The sequence below is a fragment of the Protomyctophum parallelum genome, assembly GCF_964188405.1.
Source record: "Protomyctophum parallelum genome assembly, chromosome: 13".
NCBI classification, from domain to species: Eukaryota; Metazoa; Chordata; class Actinopteri; order Myctophiformes; family Myctophidae; genus Protomyctophum; species Protomyctophum parallelum.
This window is the reverse complement of record NC_139708.1, coordinates 25815916-25842726: the sequence shown is the minus strand read 5'-3', so window position 1 is coordinate 25842726 and position 26811 is coordinate 25815916. Positions and strand designations below refer to the sequence as shown.

Here is a 26811-nt window from a genome sequence, read left to right as displayed (position 1 = left end):
AGGGGGCGGGCCTGTCATGGTCATGAAAGGGGGCGGGACTGTCGTGGTCATGAATGGGGGCGGGACTGTTGTCATGAGGAAATGGGGCGGGACTGCCACGCTCGTCCATTTCTAAAGCCAGCAACATCCCATCCATGCTTTTTTTTTTTTTTGCTTTTTTTATATTTTAAAAATATCTATTGTTACTATGCAGTTTTTTGAGTGGTGCAACCACTCCTACAACCAGGAATGTCCGTGTACCTGTATCAGTCATCATGAGCACGAGTGGTGTGCGCATGCGTGAAACTAGCAATGCCCAGCAATGTCCGTGTGTGTGTGTGTAGTGCCTAGCACGTAGCAACACAATGCTGCGTCGTAGCAACACATGTCAATGCTGCGTGCACTGCGTGCGTGCGGTATCGCACGTGTGTGTGTGTAGTGCCTAGCACGTAGCAACACAATGCTGCGTCATAGCAACACACATCAATGCTGCGTGCGCTGCGTGCGTGCGGTATCGCACGTGTGTGTGTGTATAGCACGTAGCAACACAATGCTGCATCGTAGCAACACGCATCAATGCTGCGTGCGTGCATGAACGCGGTGCGTGTGTGTGTGCATGCATGACCGCGGTATGTGTGCACGTGTGTGTGTGAGACCTTCAAGTGACACTGTTGAGAAACCTTGAAATTCATGCACAGACTAGAGTACTTAACCAAAAATGTAAAATGACACAGATGCTTTCCTGGTTCTAATGTTTTACAACCTGAGGCTAATTTTACAAATACCTTACAGTACAGTAACTATAACAATAAATGTGTAGTTGCACCACTCAGTTCACACGGGTGTGATTTTTTTTTAATAATGTTTAGTTTTCAATGTTGCAACACTTAAAATATAGACTATGGCATTTTAACGATAATATCGTATCGATATTGCAATATTTTGCATAAATACCGTATTAAGTATTATTAATTTTTCCCATATCGTGTCACAGCCCTACTGGAGAGCCACGCCCTACCGGAGAGCCACGCCCCCCTGGAGAACGGAGAGAGAGAAACTCCTCCCACCGCCGTGCAGGAGGCGGAGCCAGAGAGGAAGGGGGAGGAGGAGGAGGGAGGTAGGGATGATCGCAATTAGGGGTCTAACGATATAGTAAAAAATTGCAGTTACTATATGGTTTTAATTTCAGGAATCGAAGTATATCGAAATGAAAACGGCAACATTGACTCTGTATCGTATCGTATCGTTTTGCAATTTGAATAATCGGTAACGAATCGTTTTGCTATGCAATTAATTGATTGTATCAATACTATATTTTTGTGTGTTATTTAGCAATTTTTAGAAGAAAGATGAAAAATGTGGCTTTAATTACTTAGTTTAAAATAATGTCAATGTATTTTAAATAGTTACTGTATCAATTTGAAATCATTGAATCGTATCGTATCTCATCGCCATAATGAACCAATATCGTCCATGCACACACACACCCTTACATTCAGAATGTTACTTACCATCTTACCATCTTACCATCGTGTCATTTCTGGAGAATTATGAATTTATGGAGAATTTCTTTTGTCTGGCGTCAGTCCTAGGAGATGAGGAGCTAGGAGACAAGGAGCTAGGAGAGGAGTGGAGGGGGGAGGAGGAGGAGGAGGTGGAGGTGTCCGAAGCAGACATGCTTGACAGGGGGGAGGAGTCAGACATGATTGACATCAGCGCCTACAGCGACTCGGCAGGAAGCCAGCTGGACGAGGACGAGGATGACGAGGAGGAGGAGGATGACGGGCGGCCGTACCAGCCAATCAGCAGCTGCCACGAGGTTGATGGGCTGCCCGAGGAGGAGGAGCCTCCGCCGGCCAATAGGAAGATCTGCTTCAGCACAGGACCGATCAAGGTGTGTGTGTGCGGTCTGGAATTAAACCTGGGATTAGTTAACCCATTTACATTTAGGCCTGACCTCGAAAATAAAAAAAATGTCTTCTAAATTCTGACAGTTCTCTGAAATACCTCATGTTTCTGTATCAGTGGTTCTCAATATTTCATGTCAAGGACCCCCAAAAATATATGAAATTGGCCCCCGACCCTCATCTGAATATATTTTGTTTCAGGGACCACCTCCCAGAAGCAAAGATTTGAGCTAAAAACGTTCACTCTGAATGAATATATTCGAAGCTTTGCACCACATGTTCATGATCTTTCATGAGCTCTATGAGCGTGTAGATGTGGTATTTTCCAATAGCTAAAGATAAACATAATGTTTAAAACACCCGCCCAAAATGGGTTAAGGCATACCGTTCTCAAATTCTGTCTGCCTCAGGATCTGTGAAAATAAATCTTTATTTTTTAAATCTACTAAAATTCAACTGGCCCATAGCGGCCTGGCGGTACGGCAGACAGACAGAGAGCGTTATGGTCAGAATGTATCTGTTTGACGCAGGTCTTTAGAGAGAGAGAGAGAGAGAGAGACACTTTAAGCTGCTTCAGCAGGAAGAGCTGTTGTGAAATCAAAGTGTAGAAATTCCCCTGTGTGTGTGTGTGTGTGTGTGTGTGTGTGTGTGTGTGTGTGTGTGTGTGTTCCCCGTGTGTGTGCGTGCGTGCGCGCACTTCCTCTAGAGAGAGTCACTGTGTGTGTGTGTGCACTTCCTCTAGAGAGAGTTACTGTGTGTGTGTGTGTGTGTGTGTGAGTGTGCACTTCCTCTAGAGAGAGTCACTGTGTGTGTGTGTGTGTGTGTGTGTGTGTGTGTGCACTTCCTCTAGAGAGAGTCACTGTGTGTGTGTGTGTGTGTGTGTGTGTGCGTGCACTTCCTCTAGAGAGAGTCACTGTGTGCGTGCATGCGCGCAAGGGCGTGTCTTCAGAACAGTGACATCACAGTGTGGGGGCGTGTCTTCAGCATAGTGACATCACAGTCATCATGCACGCACGCACGGTGTGGGGGTGGCTCAGGGTTAGAGTGCATGGCTGGATGATAACCGCAAGGTTGCCAGTTCGAACCCCGTGGAGCTCCCCCAGAGTTAGTGTCAAAGTGTCCTTGAGCAAGACTCTGAACCCCTAATTTTTACTGATGTGCTGGTTGGTGCCTCATGGTTTCCTCTGGCATTGGTGTGTGAAAGTGTGTTTGTGTGTGTGAATGGGTGAATGTAATGCACAATCTATGTAAAGGTGTGTGGATGTGTGTGTGAATGGGTGAATGTAATGCACAGTCTATGTAAAGGAGAGAGAGAGAGAGAGAGAGAGAGAGAGAGAGAGAGAGAGAGAGAGAGAGAGAGAGAGAGAGAGAGAGAGAGAGAGAGAGAGAGAGAGAGAGAGAGAGAGAGAGAGAGAGAGAGAGAGAGAGAGAGAGAGAGAGAGAGAGAGAGAGAGAGAGAGAGAGAGAGAGAGAGAGAGAGAGAGAGAGAGCAGTACAGTACAGTACACACACAGAGGTGTGGACAGGAACTATCATGACAATGGGAGCTGTTTTTATGTTGAGGAATGAGGGTGCAAGCATAAACATGTGCACACACATATTGAATACAGTACATTCAGGTGATATAGTATAAATATAAAAACAGATGTATATACAATACATATATATTATGTATGAAACTGGTACAAGAGGTGCATCTAGTCTAGTCTATCGCTTTGAAGCTAATATAAAACTAAAACAAATTTTACTCATACATTTTCACACTATTGTGATTGGCCAATCACTGGATTCAGTGGTGTGTTATTTCTTGATAATGACCACTCTGCTCTAACAGATCGCCTGAAGCCTCAGAGCACCTGATTGGCTCATATCAATCTGTCTAATCAAAGCCTCATCAGAGTAATCTAGTAAGAGAGTGGCGACGCGCTTTGAACTCGCCTCAAAGCGGGGTGCTAAGGGTTCCAAACATTGGAACTATATCCAATTGAGATAGAATGAGCACTTCCGCATTCCATTGTTACAATGGGAGTCAACGCTAGTGTCGCCACTCTCCTACTAGATTACTCTGGACTTCATGCCATACCCAACATGACAGTAGATATTTGACGGTGCCCGCACACCACAGGTACAAGAAAGACGTTCTTTATTGAGAATTCTGACAATGTTTTCGATCTATTTGATCTTCATCAGGTCATGTGAACATACACAACGGTTTGTACTTTTATAATAAGGGAGTGTCCCCATTATCCAATCAAAACACCACATGTTGGTGCCCCTCACGTCACTGCAGGTGTGACACGTCAACCCTGAGTGAGTAGGTGGGTCTCCGCCTACTCAGCACCCAGCATGTCGATTCTAAGGCTTCACTCACACCTGACTGATGCAAGCTCGCAATTCATTTCAAATGGGAGTCACATGGTTTGACGCAACATTTTTGTTGTATGAGGGGGAGGGGGGCAGTCGAAACACAGCCGAAAGCCGTACAACTAAAATGTTGTGTCAAACCATGTGACTTCCATTGGAGATGCATTGGGGCGGCCATGACACTTACCCTTTGTTTACATCTAGCATGCAACAATGTCGTATGCTAGATGTGAAGGTGTGAGTGAAGCCTACGTCTGCTCCTCATACCCAACATGACAGCCATGTAAACAAACACACACACACACAATGTCATTTACAGCTAAACGTTGCTCGAGAATGTATTGGAAAACATTTGAAGCGACAAATAGACGAAGCAGACGACCGAAAATGTTATTCTTTATGATCAACACTTCCTTGTTGTCCGAGGCGATCTATGTACTAAAGCAGTTTGTTGTCCATCAGATTTCTAAAATAATAAGTTTGTGTACACCATGGGATAATTCCCAGGACGTCTGGAGACGTCTTGGGCACAAATTGGGCTAAAATAAGTTGTGTTTTAACACATTCAGGACGGGAACCCCTTGTTGTGTTTTACGGATATATGTAATACTTTAGCTGTTGAAAAATAGCAGATCTACAAGCTCGTGAGGTCTGCAAGAGCGTGTAGGTCTGCTATTTTTGAAAGCGGGTGAAAAGGTGGCGCAAATCTTTTAATATATATTCTTTGTGTGTGAGTGTTTTTAACTCAAATATTTAGTTTTTTCTAATGCATATTGTGGCCCCTAGATGTGTCACAGAGACTACATTTTTTTGGGAGCGTTCTACCCATTGCTGGCTGTCTGAATAAAAAATAATAATAATAATAATTACAATTTTGACATATTATTGCCTATAGCTACTTTAAAGATCTAATAAGGGTCCATTTGGTCACTAACTCTCCATCATTTAGCTGGGGACCACCTGGTCTCCCTCATTTAGCTTGGGACCACCTGGAACCCCCTCAAGGACCACCTGGTCTCCCTCATTTAGCTGGGGACCACCTGGAACCCCCTCAGGACCACCAATTTAGGACAACGGTATCTCAGATGATCCGGTGTGTGTGTGAAGGTGAAACTGTGACCTCTGTCCGTTGAATCACCTTTGACCCTTGCCCTCTGACCCCCCCCAGGTGTTCAGCACGTACTCTAACGAGGATTACGACCGTCGCAACGAGGACGTCGACCCCATGGCGGCCTCGGCAGAGTACGAGCTGGAGAAGAGAGTGGAGCGCCTGGACCTGTTCCCTGTGGAACTCCAGAAGGGTATGTACCCACTCTAATTGTGTAGACTTCTTGTCAATTAAGCAACGCAGATGTTTAATACTAATTAAACACTTGAGTGTAAAACTCTCAAGAGGTAAATATCTATAAGGGATCATTTGGTTACCAACTCTCCATTTAGCTGGGGACCACCAGGAACTTCCTCAAGGACCCCTGGTGGAGGACTGTTTATTTTCTAAGCTGCTGTCGGTATAGTCTCTGTTGCCTCTCTGTTCTATTTGAGCTAGTCATGGCTGCCTGTTCCCACCTGATGTTGTGTGGGAGTTCAGACTGATCTAGACCGTACTGAATGACCGCTAGCTTACATAATGTCTTGAGGCTAGGACTGAAGTCTAAGACATACAGGTCACCTGGTCTGGTGTATGCTCCAAAGAGGATGACACGATCTCCCATCATGCAACAGCACATCCTATGCATCTTAGACGGGCGTGTCCCCTTGGGCTCAACCTTCTTCCAGGAGAACGTCTCTGGACTGAATTCCCACAGATCATTGAAGATCTGGTTACCGTTCCAACCACCATATATGTACAGCTCTCCATTGTAGGTAAAGGATGAATGCCACCAGCGTCCTTCTGGAAGAAGCTGTGGAAAAGGTGTTTTCATCCAGTGGTTGGTCTCTGTGTCCAACACTCTAATCCTCGAGCCCCCAAATACAAACATCTTCGTCCCGATGATGGTGGCAGAGTGAAGCCATGTAGCAGGTGAATACGTTTCTCTGGTGTTAATTAAAGTCCAGACCAGTGTGCTGGTGTCCAACTTGTAGGTATCATTAGTGAATAATCTCTGGGTCTGTCCTCTATGGATGAACATGACCTTCCCCAACACACAGGCTGAGTGGCCCCACCTCCCCTCTGGAACAGTCCCAGAAACCCTGGGTTTGAACCATATGTGGGCGTCAACATCAAATGCATAAAGCACGTTGCAGTAATTCCCCCCTCCCCAGAGGTAGACAGTATCTCCAATCAGAACAACTGTGTGGCCCAAGCGCCTGGAGGGAGCCTCAAGGTGAGGTTCTCCTGTTCCAGGGGTCACTGCAGAGGTCAACTTCCTCCAGCGTAAAGACAGTGTGTTGAAGACGAACACTCTTGCGTTTCCTCCAAAGCAGTAGATCTCGTGTCCGACCACCACAGCAGCCTGGTTCACCCTATGTTCGCCTTCCAGATGTATCGTCCAGTGAAACATTTCACACAGCAGCTCCACCGTCAATGAGTGTTGACAACTAGTTTACAGATGAACTTGTTAAAACGTTTTTTGGTGTTTTTGTAATGAGGTAACAAATGGACCCGACATGGAAACAACATGCAGCTCGAGGGGACAACAACTCAAACGTATTTGTTTTATTATCATCAATGGAGGTCCATGTATAGTATACTATAGTGTATACTAGCCATCATTCTATATCTATATGGGGCGGTGTGCTTGGTGGAATCATGTGCCTGTCAGTCAACACACCATATTTCTTTACTACCATATAGCTGTCCTGAGCTGAAGGCAAAAAGAGCTGAAGGCAAAAAGTGATGTGCACAAACTGCGGAACGTCTCGTCGAAGTGCTTTCATAAAAGGACCTCATGAAATACATAAAATAAAACAAACGTTTAGCAATACTTCATACAAGAACAATACAATTATAACAACATCACAAGGAACATGAGAACATGCAATATCCTACTAATTACAAAGAGATATAAACGTTCACGGTCTAAGAGCTGAAGGCAGTGGAGAAAAGGTGAGTCTTTAGGGAGGATTTGAAACTTCCGATGGTGGGGCTAGACTTGATGTGTAGTGGGAGACTGTTCCAGAGTTTGGGGGCAATTAGTGAAAAGGCCCCTTAGGTCACCTTTGGTTTATACAGGCTCGTTGAGGGGCTGAATGGGACTTGGTTCTAATGTCCTCGTCCTGAGTTGGGATAATGTGAGACGTTTAGAGTTCTTCAACAGCCTAAAACAGCAGACACTGCGATTGCACTTAAAACAACGGTGGTCCATGCATACCAATGTGTGTGTTTTTATAATAGTGATGTGTGATGGGTGTGTGTATATAGTAGTGATGTGTGTGTGTGTGTGTGTGTGTGTGTGTGTGTGTATAGTAACTTTTATTTGGAGGGTTATGAATTGTATCACACCAATAGGACTAACAAGAGAGGTGGGGGTGTGGCCCTGTTTGTAGATAGTGACCTGAGGTGTAAAGTGGTTGAAAACATGACAATTAACATAGATGATTTGATGGAGTGTTTAACAGTGGAAATAGAATTAGAGGGGAAAAGGAATATTGTAATCATGTGTGTGTACAGAACACCGGGTACAAATGTAGAAATGTTTAAAGACAATTTGGAGGAATTAATGAACAAATTGAATGAAAATAGGACATGTTTAATTTGTGGAGATACTAACATAGATCTTATTAATGTATTGAAACATAAAGCAACTTCAGACTTTTTAGACACTCTATACAGTAGAGGGTTTTACCCCCTAATCTCCAAACCCAGCCGAATTACAAGGACTAGCGCAACATTAATTGACAACATCTTTATCAATCATTTAGAAAGTAATATTAAGAGTGGATTAATAATAAATAATATAAGTGACCATTTACCTGTGTTTGTAACATATAATTGTCAAATAAAGAGTAAAAAAGAGGAAAATCGCTATAGATATGTGAGACTAAGAACAGATGAATCAATTAATAAATTAAGAAACGACCTTCTACAGGAGGAATGGAATGGGGTTTACTCAGAGGAGGTGAATGGGGCATATGAGTGTTTTGTGAAACGTTTTCTACTACATTATGACAATAACTGCCCAATTATACAATGTAAAAATAGGAGCAGTTATAATGAAAAACCTTGGATAACAAAAGGATTGCAAAAGGCATGTAAGAAGAAAAATAAACTTTATAAAGATTTCCTTAAATCTAGAACAACTGCTAATGAAAACAAATACAAGGAGTACAAAAACAAATTGACACAAATAAAGAGACAAGCAAAGAAAGAATATTATAATAAAAGGTTAGAAGAAAACAAGAATAATCTTAAAGGCACTTGGAACATTTTAAACCAGGTAATAGGGAATACAAAGATATCCACTGATTTGCCTACTTATTTTACAAACGATAACAAGAAAGTAATAGAAAATATGAATGAAGTGGTAAATTAATTTAATTCTTTTTTTGTTAATGTTGGGCCAAATCTGGCTAAGGAAATTCCACAGGATGGGCAAAGTGATGGGGGAGGGGAGGAAGGGAGTAAGATTATGCAGTCCATGTTTCTAGGAGAGGTTAGTGAGAAGGAAATCAAATCCATTATTCTTAATTCAAAAAACAAGACATCAACTGATAGTGATGGGATAGATATGACAATTGTGAAAAAAACAATTGACTGTATAATTAAACCACTGAACTATATTTGTAACCTTTCATTTAGAACAGGAGTTTTCCCAGACAGGATGAAAACAGCAAAGGTCATTCCTCTCTTTAAAACTGGAGACAAGCATGAGTTTACTAATTATAGACCAGTCTCATTACTTTCACAGTTTTCAAAAGTGCTTGAAAAGCTATATGTACAAAGACTAAATTAATTTATTGAAAAGAATAACCTTTTGAGTGAGAGTCAATATGGTTTTCGAAGTAATCGATCCACATCTTTGGCACTTATGAAGATAACAGAAGAAATAACTTCCGCAATAGATGATTATGAGCATACAATAGGCGTCTTTATTGATTTAAAAAAGGCATTCGATACAATTGACCATACTATTTTAATATCGAAATTGTATAAATATGGTGTTAGAGGTATTGTATTAGATTGGTTAATTAGTTATCTTCATAACAGGCAACAATATGTTCAGTGGGGGGGTTATACATCAGATTGCTTGAAGCTTGAGTGCGGAGTCCCACAAGGATCAGTTTTAGGACCTAAACTTTTTATTTTATATATTAACGACATTTGCGAAGTATCAAAGATTATGCAGTTTGTTTTGTTCGCAGACGATACAAATCTCTTCTGCTCGGGCAATGATTTGAATTGCTTGGCAGAAAAAATTACAAATGAAATGGTAAAACTAAAAAAATGGTTTAATAAAAATAAGTTATCATTAAATTTGAAAAAAACAAAGTTCATGATTTTTTCTTATCTGGCCCCACCTCCCCTCTGGAACAGTCCCAGAAACCCTGGGTTTGAACCATATGTGGGCGTCAACATCAAATGCATAAAGCACGTTGCAGTAATTCCCCCCTCCCCAGAGGTAGACAGTATCTCCAATCAGAACAACTGTGTGGCCCAAGCGCCTGGAGGGAGCCTCAAGGTGAGGTTCTCCTGTTCCAGGGGTCACTGCAGAGGTCAACTTCCTCCAGCATAAAGACAGTGTGTTGAAGACGAACACTCTTGCGTTTCCTCCAAAGCAGTAGATCTCGTGTCCGACCACCACAGCAGCCTGGTTCACCCTATGTTCGCCTTCCAGATGTATCGTCCAGTGAAACATTTCACACAGCAGCTCCACCGTCAATGAGTGTTGACAACTAGTTTACAGATGAACTTGTTAAAACGTTTTTTGGTGTTTTTGTAATGAGGTAACAAATGGACCCGACATGGAAACAACATGCAGCTCGAGGGGACAACAACTCAAACGTATTTGTTTTATTATCATCAATGGAGGTCCATGTATAGTATACTATAGTGTATACTAGCCATCATTCTATATCTATATGGGGCGGTGTGCTTGGTGGAATCATGTGCCTGTCAGTCAACACACCATATTTCTTTACTACCATATAGCTGTCCTGAGCTGAAGGCAAAAAGAGCTGAAGGCAAAAAGTGATGTGCACAAACTGCGGAACGTCTCGTCGAAGTGCTTTCATAAAAGGACCTCATGAAATACATAAAATAAAACAAACGTTTAGCAATACTTCATACAAGAACAATACAATTATAACAACATCACAAGGAACATGAGAACATGCAATATCCTACTAATTACAAAGAGATTATAAACGTTCACGGTCTAAGAGCTGAAGGCAGTGGAGAAAAGGTGAGTTTTTAGGGAGGATTTGAAACTTCCGATGGTGGGGCTAGACTTGATGTGTAGTGGGAGACTGTTCCAGAGTTTGGGGGCAATTAGTGAAAAGGCCCCTTAGGTCACCTTTGGTTTATACAGGCTCGTTGAGGGGCTGAATGGGACTTGGTTCTAATGTCCTCGTCCTGAGTTGGGATAATGTGAGACGTTTAGAGTTCTTCAACAGCCTAAAACAGCAGACACTGCGATTGCACTTAAAACAACGGTGGTCCATGCATACCAATGTGTGTGTTTTTATAATAGTGATGTGTGATGGGTGTGTGTATATAGTAGTGATGTGTGTGTGTGTGTGTGTGTGTGTGTGTGTGTGTGTGTGTGTGTGTGTGTGTGTGTGTGTGTGTGTGTGTGTGTGTGTGTGTGTGTGTGTGTGTGTGTGTGTGTATAGTAACTTTTATTTGGAGGGTTATGAATTGTATCACACCAATAGGACTAACAAGAGAGGTGGGGGTGTGGCCCTGTTTGTAGATAGTGACCTGAGGTGTAAAGTGGTTGAAAACATGACAATTAACATAGATGATTTGATGGAGTGTTTAACAGTGGAAATAGAATTAGAGGGGAAAAGGAATATTGTAATCATGTGTGTGTACAGAACACCGGGTACAAATGTAGAAATGTTTAAAGACAATTTGGAGGAATTAATGAACAAATTGAATGAAAATAGGACATGTTTAATTTGTGGAGATACTAACATAGATCTTATTAATGTATTGAAACATAAAGCAACTTCAGACTTTTTAGACACTCTATACAGTAGAGGGTTTTACCCCCTAATCTCCAAACCCAGCCGAATTACAAGGACTAGCGCAACATTAATTGACAACATCTTTATCAATCATTTAGAAAGTAATATTAAGAGTGGATTAATAATAAATAATATAAGTGACCATTTACCTGTGTTTGTAACATATAATTGTCAAATAAAGAGTAAAAAAGAGGAAAATCGCTATAGATATGTGAGACTAAGAACAGATGAATCAATTAATAAATTAAGAAACGACCTTCTACAGGAGGAATGGAATGGGGTTTACTCAGAGGAGGTGAATGGGGCATATGAGTGTTTTGTGAAACGTTTTCTACTACATTATGACAATAACTGCCCAATTATACAATGTAAAAATAGGAGCAGTTATAATGAAAAACCTTGGATAACAAAAGGATTGCAAAAGGCATGTAAGAAGAAAAATAAACTTTATAAAGATTTCCTTAAATCTAGAACAACTGCTAATGAAAACAAATACAAGGAGTACAAAAACAAATTGACACAAATAAAGAGACAAGCAAAGAAAGAATATTATAATAAAAGGTTAGAAGAAAACAAGAATAATCTTAAAGGCACTTGGAACATTTTAAACCAGGTAATAGGGAATACAAAGATATCCACTGATTTGCCTACTTATTTTACAAACGATAACAAGAAAGTAATAGAAAATATGAATGAAGTGGTAAATTAATTTAATTCTTTTTTTGTTAATGTTGGGCCAAATCTGGCTAAGGAAATTCCACAGGATGGGCAAAGTGATGGGGGAGGGGAGGAAGGGAGTAAGATTATGCAGTCCATGTTTCTAGGAGAGGTTAGTGAGAAGGAAATCAAATCCATTATTCTTAATTCAAAAAACAAGACATCAACTGATAGTGATGGGATAGATATGACAATTGTGAAAAAAACAATTGACTGTATAATTAAACCACTGAACTATATTTGTAACCTTTCATTTAGAACAGGAGTTTTCCCAGACAGGATGAAAACAGCAAAGGTCATTCCTCTCTTTAAAACTGGAGACAAGCATGAGTTTACTAATTATAGACCAGTCTCATTACTTTCACAGTTTTCAAAAGTGCTTGAAAAGCTATATGTACAAAGACTAAATTAATTTATTGAAAAGAATAACCTTTTGAGTGAGAGTCAATATGGTTTTCGAAGTAATCGATCCACATCTTTGGCACTTATGAAGATAACAGAAGAAATAACTTCCGCAATAGATGATTATGAGCATACAATAGGCGTCTTTATTGATTTAAAAAAGGCATTCGATACAATTGACCATACTATTTTAATATCGAAATTGTATAAATATGGTGTTAGAGGTATTGTATTAGATTGGTTAATTAGTTATCTTCATAACAGGCAACAATATGTTCAGTGGGGGGGTTATACATCAGATTGCTTGAAGCTTGAGTGCGGAGTCCCACAAGGATCAGTTTTAGGACCTAAACTTTTTATTTTATATATTAACGACATTTGCGAAGTATCAAAGATTATGCAGTTTGTTTTGTTCGCAGACGATACAAATCTCTTCTGCTCGGGCAATGATTTGAATTGCTTGGCAGAAAAAATTACAAATGAAATGGTAAAACTAAAAAAATGGTTTAATAAAAATAAGTTATCATTAAATTTGAAAAAAACAAAGTTCATGATTTTTTCTTATCTGGCCCCACCTCCCCTCTGGAACAGTCCCAGAAACCCTGGGTTTGAACCATATGTGGGCGTCAACATCAAATGCATAAAGCACGTTGCAGTAATTCCCCCCTCCCCAGAGGTAGACAGTATCTCCAATCAGAACAACTGTGTGGCCCAAGCGCCTGGAGGGAGCCTCAAGGTGAGGTTCTCCTGTTCCAGGGGTCACTGCAGAGGTCAACTTCCTCCAGCATAAAGACAGTGTGTTGAAGACGAACACTCTTGCGTTTCCTCCAAAGCAGTAGATCTCGTGTCCGACCACCACAGCAGCCTGGTTCACCCTATGTTCGCCTTCCAGATGTATCGTCCAGTGAAACATTTCACACAGCAGCTCCACCGTCAATGAGTGTTGACAACTAGTTTACAGATGAACTTGTTAAAACGTTTTTTGGTGTTTTTGTAATGAGGTAACAAATGGACCCGACATGGAAACAACATGCAGCTCGAGGGGACAACAACTCAAACGTATTTGTTTTATTATCATCAATGGAGGTCCATGTATAGTATACTATAGTGTATACTAGCCATCATTCTATATCTATATGGGGCGGTGTGCTTGGTGGAATCATGTGCCTGTCAGTCAACACACCATATTTCTTTACTACCATATAGCTGTCCTGAGCTGAAGGCAAAAAGAGCTGAAGGCAAAAAGTGATGTGCACAAACTGCGGAACGTCTCGTCGAAGTGCTTTCATAAAAGGACCTCATGAAATACATAAAATAAAACAAACGTTTAGCAATACTTCATACAAGAACAATACAATTATAACAACATCACAAGGAACATGAGAACATGCAATATCCTACTAATTACAAAGAGATTATAAACGTTCACGGTCTAAGAGCTGAAGGCAGTGGAGAAAAGGTGAGTTTTTAGGGAGGATTTGAAACTTCCGATGGTGGGGCTAGACTTGATGTGTAGTGGGAGACTGTTCCAGAGTTTGGGGGCAATTAGTGAAAAGGCCCCTTAGGTCACCTTTGGTTTATACAGGCTCGTTGAGGGGCTGAATGGGACTTGGTTCTAATGTCCTCGTCCTGAGTTGGGATAATGTGAGACGTTTAGAGTTCTTCAACAGCCTAAAACAGCAGACACTGCGATTGCACTTAAAACAACGGTGGTCCATGCATACCAATGTGTGTGTTTTTATAATAGTGATGTGTGATGGGTGTGTGTATATAGTAGTGATGTGTGTGTGTGTGTGTGTGTGTGTGTGTGTGTGTGTGTGTGTGTGTGTGTGTGTGTGTGTGTGTGTGTGTGTGTGTGTGTGTGTGTGTGTGTGTGTGTGTGTGTGTGTGTGTGTGTATAGTAACTTTTATTTGGAGGGTTATGAATTGTATCACACCAATAGGACTAACAAGAGAGGTGGGGGTGTGGACCTGTTTGTAGATAGTGACCTGAGGTGTAAAGTGGTTGAAAACATGACAATTAACATAGATGATTTGATGGAGTGTTTAACAGTGGAAATAGAATTAGAGGGGAAAAGGAATATTGTAATCATGTGTGTGTACAGAACACCGGGTACAAATGTAGAAATGTTTAAAGACAATTTGGAGGAATTAATGAACAAATTGAATGAAAATAGGACATGTTTAATTTGTGGAGATACTAACATAGATCTTATTAATGTATTGAAACATAAAGCAACTTCAGACTTTTTAGACACTCTATACAGTAGAGGGTTTTACCCCCTAATCTCCAAACCCAGCCGAATTACAAGGACTAGCGCAACATTAATTGACAACATCTTTATCAATCATTTAGAAAGTAATATTAAGAGTGGATTAATAATAAATAATATAAGTGACCATTTACCTGTGTTTGTAACATATAATTGTCAAATAAAGAGTAAAAAAGAGGAAAATCGCTATAGATATGTGAGACTAAGAACAGATGAATCAATTAATAAATTAAGAAACGACCTTCTACAGGAGGAATGGAATGGGGTTTACTCAGAGGAGGTGAATGGGGCATATGAGTGTTTTGTGAAACGTTTTCTACTACATTATGACAATAACTGCCCAATTATACAATGTAAAAATAGGAGCAGTTATAATGAAAAACCTTGGATAACAAAAGGATTGCAAAAGGCATGTAAGAAGAAAAATAAACTTTATAAAGATTTCCTTAAATCTAGAACAACTGCTAATGAAAACAAATACAAGGAGTACAAAAACAAATTGACACAAATAAAGAGACAAGCAAAGAAAGAATATTATAATAAAAGGTTAGAAGAAAACAAGAATAATCTTAAAGGCACTTGGAACATTTTAAACCAGGTAATAGGGAATACAAAGATATCCACTGATTTGCCTACTTATTTTACAAACGATAACAAGAAAGTAATAGAAAATATGAATGAAGTGGTAAATGAATTTAATTCTTTTTTTGTTAATGTTGGGCCAAATCTGTCTAAGGAAATTCCACAGGATGGGCAAAGTGATGGGGGAGGGGAGGAAGGGAGTAAGATTATGCAGTCCATGTTTCTAGGAGAGGTTAGTGAGAAGGAAATCAAATCCATTATTCTTAATTCAAAAAACAAGACATCAACTGATAGTGATGGGATAGATATGACAATTGTGAAAAAAACAATTGACTGTATAATTAAACCACTGAACTATATTTGTAACCTTTCATTTAGAACAGGAGTTTTCCCAGACAGGATGAAAACAGCAAAGGTCATTCCTCTCTTTAAAACTGGAGACAAGCATGAGTTTACTAATTATAGACCAGTCTCATTACTTTCACAGTTTTCAAAAGTGCTTGAAAAGCTATATGTACAAAGACTAAATTCATTTATTGAAAAGAATAACCTTTTGAGTGAGAGTCAATATGGTTTTCGAAGTAATCGATCCACATCTTTGGCACTTATGAAGATAACAGAAGAAATAACTTCCGCAATAGATGATTATGAGCATACAATAGGCGTCTTTATTGATTTAAAAAAGGCATTCGATACAATTGACCATACTATTTTAATATCGAAATTGTATAAATATGGTGTTAGAGGTATTGTATTAGATTGGTTAATTAGTTATCTTCATAACAGGCAACAATATGTTCAGTGGGGGGGTTATACATCAGATTGCTTGAAGCTTGAGTGCGGAGTCCCACAAGGATCAGTTTTAGGACCTAAACTTTTTATTTTATATATTAACGACATTTGCGAAGTATCAAAGATTATGCAGTTTGTTTTGTTCGCAGACGATACAAATCTCTTCTGCTCGGGCAATGATTTGAATTGCTTGGCAGAAAAAATTACAAATGAAATGGTAAAACTAAAAAAATTGTTTAATAAAAATAAGTTATCATTAAATTTGAAAAAAACAAAGTTCATGATTTTTTCTTATCTGAAACAAGAGGAAGTGGTACTCTCCATAGATGGTGTGAATATCGAAAGAGTTAACGAATTCAAGTTTCTGGGGGTTGTTTTAGATGACAAATTGACATGGAAAAATCATATAGCACATGTAAAAAGCAAGGTTGCTAGAAGTCTCTGTATTTTGAATAAAGTAAAATATGATTTAGAAATTAATATACTGAGGATGCTTTATTGTACTTTGGTCTTACCATATTTCATGTATTGTCTGGAAGTGTGGGGCAACACGTACAAAAGTAATATACTTCCCCTGATCTTATTACAAAAAAGAGCCTTAAGAATTATTCATAATGAAGATTTTAGAGCACATACTAATAGACTTTTTATATCATCAAGGTTGCTAAAAATTACGGATTTGGTTGAACTTAGAACTTTATTAATAGTACATAAAGCAAAAAGCAGAGACCTACCAGAGCAGTTACAAAAACTATTTGTGCCCAGTTCAGAAAATGAGGATCATAGAAGAAAGCATGACTTTAAGCACCGGTTTGCGAGAACAACATTAAAACAGTTCTGTATTTCCGTCATAGGAATACAGTTATGGAATGTAAAAAAGAGGGAGTTGAAAAGCTGTGAAGCAATATTTCAGTTTAAGAAACTGTTTACATTGGAGAAAATCAAAAATTATGAATTAGAGGTTTAATTATTGTTTTGCTTTTCGTTTTGGTTTGGTTCAAATTCATTATTTTTTTGTGATGTGCTGTCGTGGCTGTTAGCCCGACAGTTAGTACTTGATGTATTCATGTGTGTAGAGGGGCAGGTATAAATAAGATTTATCTTCTTCCTGTCCCTTTTCATTTATGGAAAATGAAAAAAAGAGTAAGATATGTAAAATGAATGTATGTAATGCTATCCATAAATGAAATAAACATGAACATGAACATAATAGTGATGTGTGATGGGTGTGTGTGTGTGTGTATATATAATAGTGATGTGGGGTGTGTGTGTATATAATAGTGATGTGTGATGGGTGTGTGTATATCATAGTGATGTGTGTGTGTGTGTGTGTGTGTGTGTGTGTGTGTGTGTGTGTGTGTGTGTATAATAGTGATGTGTGATGGGTATGTGTGTATATCACAGTGATGTGTGATGGGTGTGTGTGTATATCATAGTGACGTGTGATGGGTGTGTGTGTATATCATAGTGGTGGGTGTGTGTATATCATAGTGATGTGTGTATATCATAGTGATGGGTGTGTGTGTATATCATAGTGGTGGGTGTGTGTATATCATAGTGATGTGTGTATATCATAGTGATGGGTGTGTGTGTGTATATCATAGTGATGGGTGTGTGTGTATATCATAGTGATGTGTGTGTGTATATCATAGTGGTGGGTGTGTGTGTATATCATAGTGATGGGTGTGTGTGTATATCATAGTGATGGGTGTGTGTGTATATCATAGTGATGGGTGTATATCATAGTGGTGGGTGTATATCATAGTGATGGGTGTGTGTGTATATCATAGTGATGGGTGTATATCATAGTGGTGGGTGTGTGTGTATATCATAGTGATGGGTGTGTGTGTATATCATAGTGATGGGTGTGTGTATATCATAGTGATGGGTGTGTGTGTATATCATAGTGATGGGTGTGTGTGTATATCATAGTGATGGGTGTGTGTGTATATCATAGTGATGTGTGTGTGTATATCATAGTGGTGGGTGTGTGTGTATATCATAGTGATGGGTGTGTGTGTATATCATAGTGATGGGTGTGTGTGTGTATATCATAGTGATGGGTGTGTGTGTATATCATAGTGATGTGTGTGTGTATATCATAGTGATGGGTGTGTGTATATCATAGTGATGGGTGTGTGTGTATATCATAGTGATGGGTGTGTGTGTATATCATAGTGATGGGTGTATATCATAGTGGTGGGTGTATATCATAGTGATGGGTGTGTGTGTATATCATAGTGATGGGTGTATATCATAGTGGTGGGTGTGTGTGTATATCATAGTGATGGGTGTGTGTGTATATCATAGTGATGGGTGTGTGTATATCATAGTGATGGGTGTGTGTGTATATCATAGTGATGGGTGTGTGTGTATATCATAGTGATGGGTGTGTGTGTATATCATAGTGATGGGTGTGTGTGTATATCATAGTGATGTGTGTGTGTGTGTATATCATAGTGATGGGTGTGTGTATATCATAGTGATGGGTGTGTGTATATCATAGTGATGTGTGTATATCATAGTGATGGTGTGTGTGTGTATATCATAGTGATGGGTGTGTGTGTATATCATAGTGATGGGTGTGTGTGTATATCATAGTGATGGGTGTGTGTGTATATCATAGTGATGGGTGTGTGTGTATATCATAGTGATGGGTGTGTGTGTATATCATAGTGATGGGTGTGTGTGTATATCATAGTGATGGGTGTGTGTGTATATCATAGTGATGGGTGTGTGTGTATATCATAGTGATGGGTGTGTGTATATCATAGTGATGGGTGTGTGTGTATATCATAGTGATGGGTGTGTGTGTATATCATAGTGATGGGTGTGTGTGTATATCATAGTGATGGGTGTGTGTATATCATAGTGATGGGTGTGTGTGTATATCATAGTGATGGGTGTGTGTGTATATCATAGTGATGGGTGTGTGTGTATATCATAGTGATGGGTGTGTGTATATCATAGTGATGGGTGTGTGTGTATATCATAGTGATGGTGTGTGTGTATATCATAGTGATGGGTGTGTGTGTATATCATAGTGATGGGTGTGTATATATCATAGTGATGGGTGTGTGTATATCATAGTGATGTGTGTATATCATAGTGATGGGTGTGTGTGTATATCATAGTGATGGGTGTGTGTATATCATAGTGATGGGTGTGTGTGTATATCATAGTGATGGGTGTGTGTATATCATAGTGATGTGTGTATATCATAGTGATGGGTGTGTGTGTATATCATAGTGATGGGTGTGTGTATATCATAGTGATGGGTGTGTATATATCATAGTGATGGGTGTGTGTATATCATAGTGATGTGTGTGTGTGTATATCATAGTGATGTGTGTGTATATAATAGTGATGGGTGTGTGTGTATATCATAGTGATGGGTGTGTGTGTATATCATAGTGATGGGTGTGTGTGTATATCATAGTGATGGGTGTGTGTTTATATCATAGTGATGGGTGTGTGTATATCATAGTGATGGGTGTGTGTGTATATCATAGTGATGGGTGTGTGTATATCATAGTGATGGGTGTGTGTGTATATCATAGTGATGGGTGTGTGTATATCATAGTGATGTGTGTGTATATCATAGTGATGGGTGTTTGTGTATATAATAGTGATGTGTGATGGGTGTGTGTGTGTGTGTGTGTGTGTGTGTATATCATAGTGATGGGTGTGTGTGTATATCATAGTGATGGGTGTGTGTGTATATCATAGTGATGGGTGTGTGTGTATATCATAGTGATGGTGTGTGTGTATATCATAGTGATGGGTGTGTGTATATCATAGTGATGTGTGTGTATATCATAGTGATGGGTGTTTGTGTATATAATAGTGATGTGTGATGGGTGTGTGTGTGTGTGTGTGTGTGTGTGTATATCATAGTGATGGGTGTGTGTGTGTATATCATAGTGATGGGTGTGTGTGTATATCATAGTGATGGGTGTATATCATAGTGATGGGTGTGTGTGTATATCATAGTGATGGTGTGTGTGTATATCATAGTGATGTGTGTGTATATCATAGTGATGGGTGTGTGTATATCATAGTGATGTGTGTGTATATCATAGTGATGGGTGTGTGTGTATATCATAGTGATGGGTGTGTGTGTATATCATAGTGATGGGTGTGTGTGTATATCATAGTGATGGGTGTGTGTATATCATAGTGATGGGTGTGTGTGTATATCATAGTGATGGGTGTGTGTGTATATCATAGTGATGGGTGTGTGTGTATATCATAGTGATGGGTGTGTGTATATCATAGTGATGGGTGTGTGTGTATATCATAGTGATGGTGTGTGTGTATATCATAGTGATGGGTGTGTGTGTATATCATAGTGATGGGTGTGTGTGTATATCATAGTGATGGGTGTGTGTATATCATAGTGATGTGTGTATATCATAGTGATGGGTGTGTGTGTATATCATAGTGATGGGTGTGTGTATATCATAGTGATGTGTGTATATCATAGTGATGGGTGTGTGTGTATATCATAGTGATGGGTGTGTGTATATCATAGTGATGGGTGTGTGTGTATATCATAGTGATGGGTGTGTGTATATCATAGTGATGTGTGTATATCATAGTGATGGGTGTGTGTGTATATCATAGTGATGGGTGTGTGTATATCATAGTGATGGGTGTGTATATATCATAGTGATGGGTGTGTGTATATCATAGTGATGTGTGTGTGTGTATATCATAGTGATGTGTGTGTATATAATAGTGATGGGTGTGTGTGTATATCATAGTGATGGGTGTGTGTGTATATCATAGTGATGGGTGTGTGTGTATATCATAGTGATGGGTGTGTGTTTATATCATAGTGATGGGTGTGTGTATATCATAGTGATGGGTGTGTGTGTATATCATAGTGATGGGTGTGTGTATATCATAGTGATGGGTGTGTGTGTATATCATAGTGATGGGTGTGTGTATATCATAGTGATGTGTGTGTGTATATCATAGTGATGGGTGTTTGTGTATATAATAGTGATGTGTGATGGGTGTGTGTGTGTGTGTGTGTGTGTGTGTGTATATCATAGTGATGGGTGTGTGTGTATATCATAGTGATGGGTGTGTGTGTATATCATAGTGATGGGTGTGTGTGTATATCATAGTGATGGTGTGTGTGTATATCATAGTGATGGGTGTGTGTATATCATAGTGATGTGTGTGTATATCATAGTGATGGGTGTTTGTGTATATAATAGTGATGTGTGATGGGTGTGTGTGTGTGTGTGTGTGTGTGTGTATATCATAGTGATGGGTGTGTGTGTGTGTATATCATAGTGATGGGTGTGTGTGTATATCATAGTGATGGGTGTATATCATAGTGATGGGTGTGTGTGTATATCATAGTGATGGTGTGTGTGTATATCATAGTGATGTGTGTGTATATCATAGTGATGGGTGTGTGTATATCATAGTGATGTGTGTGTATATCATAGTGATGGTGTGTGTGTATATCATAGTGATGGGTGTGCGTATATCATAGTGATGTGTGTGTGTATATCATAGTGATGGGTGTGTGTGTATATAATAGTGATGTGTGTGTGTGTACATCATAGTGATGTGTGTGTGTATATCATAGTGATGGGTGTGTGTGTATATAATAGTGATGTGTGATGGGTGTGTGTGTATATCATAGTGATGGGTGTGTGTGTATATCATAGTGATGGGTGTGTGTGTATATCATAGTGATGGGTGTGTGTATATCATAGTGATGTGTGTATATCATAGTGATGGGTGTGTGTGTATATCATAGTGATGGGTGTGTGTATATCATAGTGATGGGTGTGTATATATCATAGTGATGGGTGTGTGTATATCATAGTGATGTGTGTGTGTGTATATCATAGTGATGTGTGTGTATATAATAGTGATGGGTGTGTGTGTATATCATAGTGATGGGTGTGTGTGTATATCATAGTGATGGGTGTGTGTGTATATCATAGTGATGGGTGTGTGTTTATATCATAGTGATGGGTGTGTGTATATCATAGTGATGGGTGTGTGTGTATATCATAGTGATGGGTGTGTGTATATCATAGTGATGGGTGTGTGTGTATATCATAGTGATGGGTGTGTGTATATCATAGTGATGTGTGTGTGTATATCATAGTGATGGGTGTTTGTGTATATAATAGTGATGTGTGATGGGTGTGTGTGTGTGTGTGTGTGTGTGTGTATATCATAGTGATGGGTGTGTGTGTATATCATAGTGATGGGTGTGTGTGTATATCATAGTGATGGGTGTGTGTGTATATCATAGTGATGGTGTGTGTGTATATCATAGTGATGGGTGTGTGTATATCATAGTGATGTGTGTGTATATCATAGTGATGGGTGTTTGTGTATATAATAGTGATGTGTGATGGGTGTGTGTGTGTGTGTGTGTGTGTGTGTGTATATCATAGTGATGGGTGTGTGTGTGTATATCATAGTGATGGGTGTGTGTGTATATCATAGTGATGGGTGTATATCATAGTGATGGGTGTGTGTGTATATCATAGTGATGGTGTGTGTGTATATCATAGTGATGTGTGTGTATATCATAGTGATGGGTGTGTGTATATCATAGTGATGTGTGTGTATATCATAGTGATGGTGTGTGTGTATATCATAGTGATGGGTGTGCGTATATCATAGTGATGTGTGTGTGTATATCATAGTGATGGGTGTGTGTGTATATAATAGTGATGTGTGTGTGTGTGTACATCATAGTGATGTGTGTGTGTATATCATAGTGATGGGTGTGTGTGTATATAATAGTGATGTGTGATGGGTGTGTGTGTATATCATAGTGATGGGTGTGTGTGTATATCATAGTGATGGGTGTGTGTGTACATCATAGTGATGTGTGTGTGTATATCATAGTGATGGGTGTGTGTGTATATAATAGTGATGTGTGATGGGTGTGTGTGTATATCATAGTGATGGGTGTGTGTGTATATCATAGTGATGGGTGTGTGTGTACATCATAGTGATGGGTGTGTGTATATCATAGTGATGGGTGTTTGTGTATATAATAGTGATGTGTGATGGGTGTGTGTGTGTGTGTGTGTGTGTGTGTGTGTATATCATAGTGATGGGTGTGTGTATATCATAGTGATGGGTGTGTGTGTATATCAGTGATGTGTGATGGGTGTGTGTGTATATCATAGTGATGGGTGTGTATATTCTATGGTTGCAGACGCAGACGGCCTGGGCATCAGCATCATCGGCATGGGGGCGGGGGCAGACATGGGACTGGAGAAGTTGGGGATCTTCGTGAAGACGGTGACGGACGGTGGAGCGGCACACAGAGACACACGGTAAGAGCATGACCGTCACAATGCATCATGGGTAATTGTTGGCGGGTTAGATGGCCTGGAAACCAGAGGAATCCGATTGGGTCTGGCACTCCTCAGTTTCAATTACATTTCGCTCACCCCAGAGTTGTGGGTGACCAATCAGAGCCCACTATTCAAAGCGAGACTTTTTATTTTTTGCTGTGACGTTGGAATCTCTTTGTAACCGCGAGTTGGAAATAGAACTTCCACACCGAAGTTCCAGACTAATATCTGCACAGTGATGTTAGTTTCAAGTTCCAGACCAGAGCCATAGAGTTTGTTTGTCTGTTTATTTTCAACATACAAACAAATTTTAACGCAATCATTCCCGGGATTCCTTCAAAATAGGAGCTCTGGGGTGCCGGGGAAGACATGGTCGCTTTTACTCTGAAATCGTTGTCAAGTAGGCCGGTGGCCGACGTACAGGTCTAGTAGTATAAAAACTGCATCACATTGAACATGCAGATCTAAAACATTCGAAGACAGATCAGAGAGAGAGAGAGAGAGAGAGAGAAATGACAATTGAGGGGGCAGAAAACAGCCCGCTCACGTGGTTCATGTACTCGTGCGAGCCCATAGACTCCAGTGCATTCAGTAAACTTCCGGTTTTAAAGGGACAAACCAATATAAGTCTATGTTGAAAGAGCCGCCATTGGACTGAAGCCCCATGAAGTGAACGGAGTTGTCGTATAACTCTGTCTTACTTTATGGCTCTGCGCGAGACAAAATAATTCCCGGGCGTCCCCAGACGAAAACGTTGAGAACCCCATGGTGACTAAAGCACCGAGCGCTTTTCATTGATGAGACCAGTATACTCGTCTGTAGCATCAAATGTGCTAAACCTTCACATAGGACTAAAAGTCTGTCGAGCCTAGGGCAAGAACTACGCTATTGTAGCATTATGTCAGTAATCTCACTTTATTTTTCTTTTGTGTCTGTGTGCGTGTGTGTGTGTGCGTGTGTGTGTGTGTGTGTGCGTGTGTGTGTGTGTGTGTGTGCGTGTGTGTGTGCGTGTAGCATCCAGGTGAATGACCTCATCGTGGAGGTGGATGGAACCAGTCTGGTTGGAGTCACCCAGAGCTTCGCTGCTTCTGTCCTCAGGAATACTACTGGAACTGTCAGGTAGCGCACGCACACACACACATGCACGCACACGCACACGCGCACACACACACACACACACACACACGCACACACACGTACGCACGCACGCAAGCACGCACTAATAATAGCCTGTAGTATTCTAATAATAGCCGCGGGTCCATTTGGTGCCTATTTGGGTACGGGTTGGTCAAATTGGAAGACCTCTACACACACACCGATCATGTTCATGATTGGTCCGTTTTGAACGTCGTCAGGTTCCTGATTGGCCGAGAGAAGCCGGGCGAGCAGAGCGAGGTGGCTCAGCTGATCCAGCAGACGGTGGAGCAGGAGAGGTGGCAGAGAGAGATGATGGAGCAACGCTACAACCAATACATGGAGGAGGACGAGGAGGTAGCGCACGCACACACACACCCACTACATGGAGGAGGACGAGGAGGTAGCGCACACACACACACACCCACTACATGGAGGACGAGGAGGTAGCGCACACACACACACACCCACTACATGGAGGAGGACGAGGAGGTAGCGCACACACACACACACCCACTACATGGAGGACGAGGAGGTAGCGCACACACACACACACCCACTACATGGAGGAGGAGGTAGCGCACGCACACACACACCCACTACATGGAGGAGGACGAAGAGGTAACGCACACACACACACACACCCACCACATGGAGGAGGAGGTAGCGCACGCACACACACACACACACACACCCATTACATGGAGGAGGAGGAGGCGCACGCACACACACATCCACTACATAAAGGAGGAGGTAGCGCACGCACACACACACATCCAGGAGGAGGAGGTAGCACACACACACACACACACATTACATGGAGGAGGAGGAGGAGGTAGCGCACACACACACACACACACACACCCATTACATGGAGGAGGAGGTAGCGCACACACACACACACACACACACACACACACACACACACAAAGAGAGAGATGATGGAGCAGAGATGTAAACAACACATGGATGACGGGTCCATTTGGTTCCATTTGTTAAATTAACATTGATTTTACAATATAAATTGGGGGTCCCAGAGATATAAATGCCATTAAATGGGGGGTCCGTAGACTAATGCATGTCAAACTGGTGGTCCTTGAATTTAAACGGGTTGAGAATCACTGCTATAGAGCCGTACAAATCTTCTCTTACGGGGGTCCCTGCATGGCATAGCTCTTCAACTGGGGGTCCGTGGGCTAATTTGTGTCAATTTGGGGGTCCTTGACATGAAAAGGTTTGGGAACCACTGCTCTACACCACTTTGACACGTCAAGCATATTGTTTAGTTCTCTGGAGCCAGTTGCCTAGTAACCGACATCATAGTCACTCAACATAGTTCTTTATACAAAGTTAACCCATTTTGGTGTTTTAAGAATTATGTTATGCTTTAGCTGTTGAAAAATAGCAGATCTACAAGCTTGTAGCGCGCCACAGAGTGCCGCGTTACGAGCTTGTAGGTCTGCTATTTTTGAAAAATCGTCAAAATGTGGCGCAAATCTTTGAATATATGTTATTTCAGGGCAAATCTTTGCTTCTGGGGGGGCCTGGAACGACATCATTTAAGATGGGGGTCTGCGGCCAAAAACAGATAATTCTATTATTAATGTATTTTTGAATTTTGTGTGTGTGTGTGCGTGTGCGTGTGCGCGTGTGTGTGTGTGTGTGTGTGTGTGCGCGTGTGTGTGCGTGCGCGTGTGCATGTGCGCGTGCGTGTGCATGTGTAGACGGGAGACTACGCCACAGACGAGGAAGGGGAGATGAGTCCCATTTTTCCAAACTCCGTGGAGGTGTTTGACCTCGCTGACGCACAGGAAGTGATGTCACCGCTGGAGGTCGACCCCGAGAAACTGGCCCACAAGTTCAAAGAGGTGTGTGTGTGCGTGCGTGCGTGCGTGCACAGAATAATATTTCCAAAATAGTAAGAATGAAGCTGGTATTCATGTTTTTTCTCTCTGTGTGTGCGCATGCGTGCGTGTGTGGCATGTGTGTGTGTGTGTGTGTGTGTGTGTGTGCGTGTGTGTGTGTGTGTGTGCCGTGTTTGTGTGTGTGTGCGTGCACGTAGCTCCAGATCAAACATGCAGTGACTCAGGCGGAGGTGCAGCTGTTGAAGAGGAAGGTGAGAATCAACATGTTTCTCTCATTGGTCCACAGTTCATTACATCATCATGACATCATCAGTTC

General features: G+C 40.8%; 1 protein-coding gene across 2 annotated transcripts in view; it reads left to right on the top strand.

Moving 5' to 3' along the window:
• The window catches only part of LOC310869193 (neurabin-2-like), a 51336-nt gene that overhangs the window by 17441 nt on the left and 7084 nt on the right, over positions 1–26811 (top strand). For both annotated transcript variants that reach the window (XM_083779803.1, XM_083779802.1), the window contains exons 9-16: positions 974–1096; positions 1566–1873; positions 5419–5551; positions 23355–23475; positions 24511–24615; positions 24852–24987; positions 26355–26498; positions 26693–26746. In XM_083779803.1, coding sequence (XP_083635929.1) covers positions 974–1096; positions 1566–1873; positions 5419–5551; positions 23355–23475; positions 24511–24615; positions 24852–24987; positions 26355–26498; positions 26693–26746 — 1124 coding nt within the window. The remainder of the gene's footprint in view (positions 1–973; positions 1097–1565; positions 1874–5418; positions 5552–23354; positions 23476–24510; positions 24616–24851; positions 24988–26354; positions 26499–26692; positions 26747–26811) is intronic.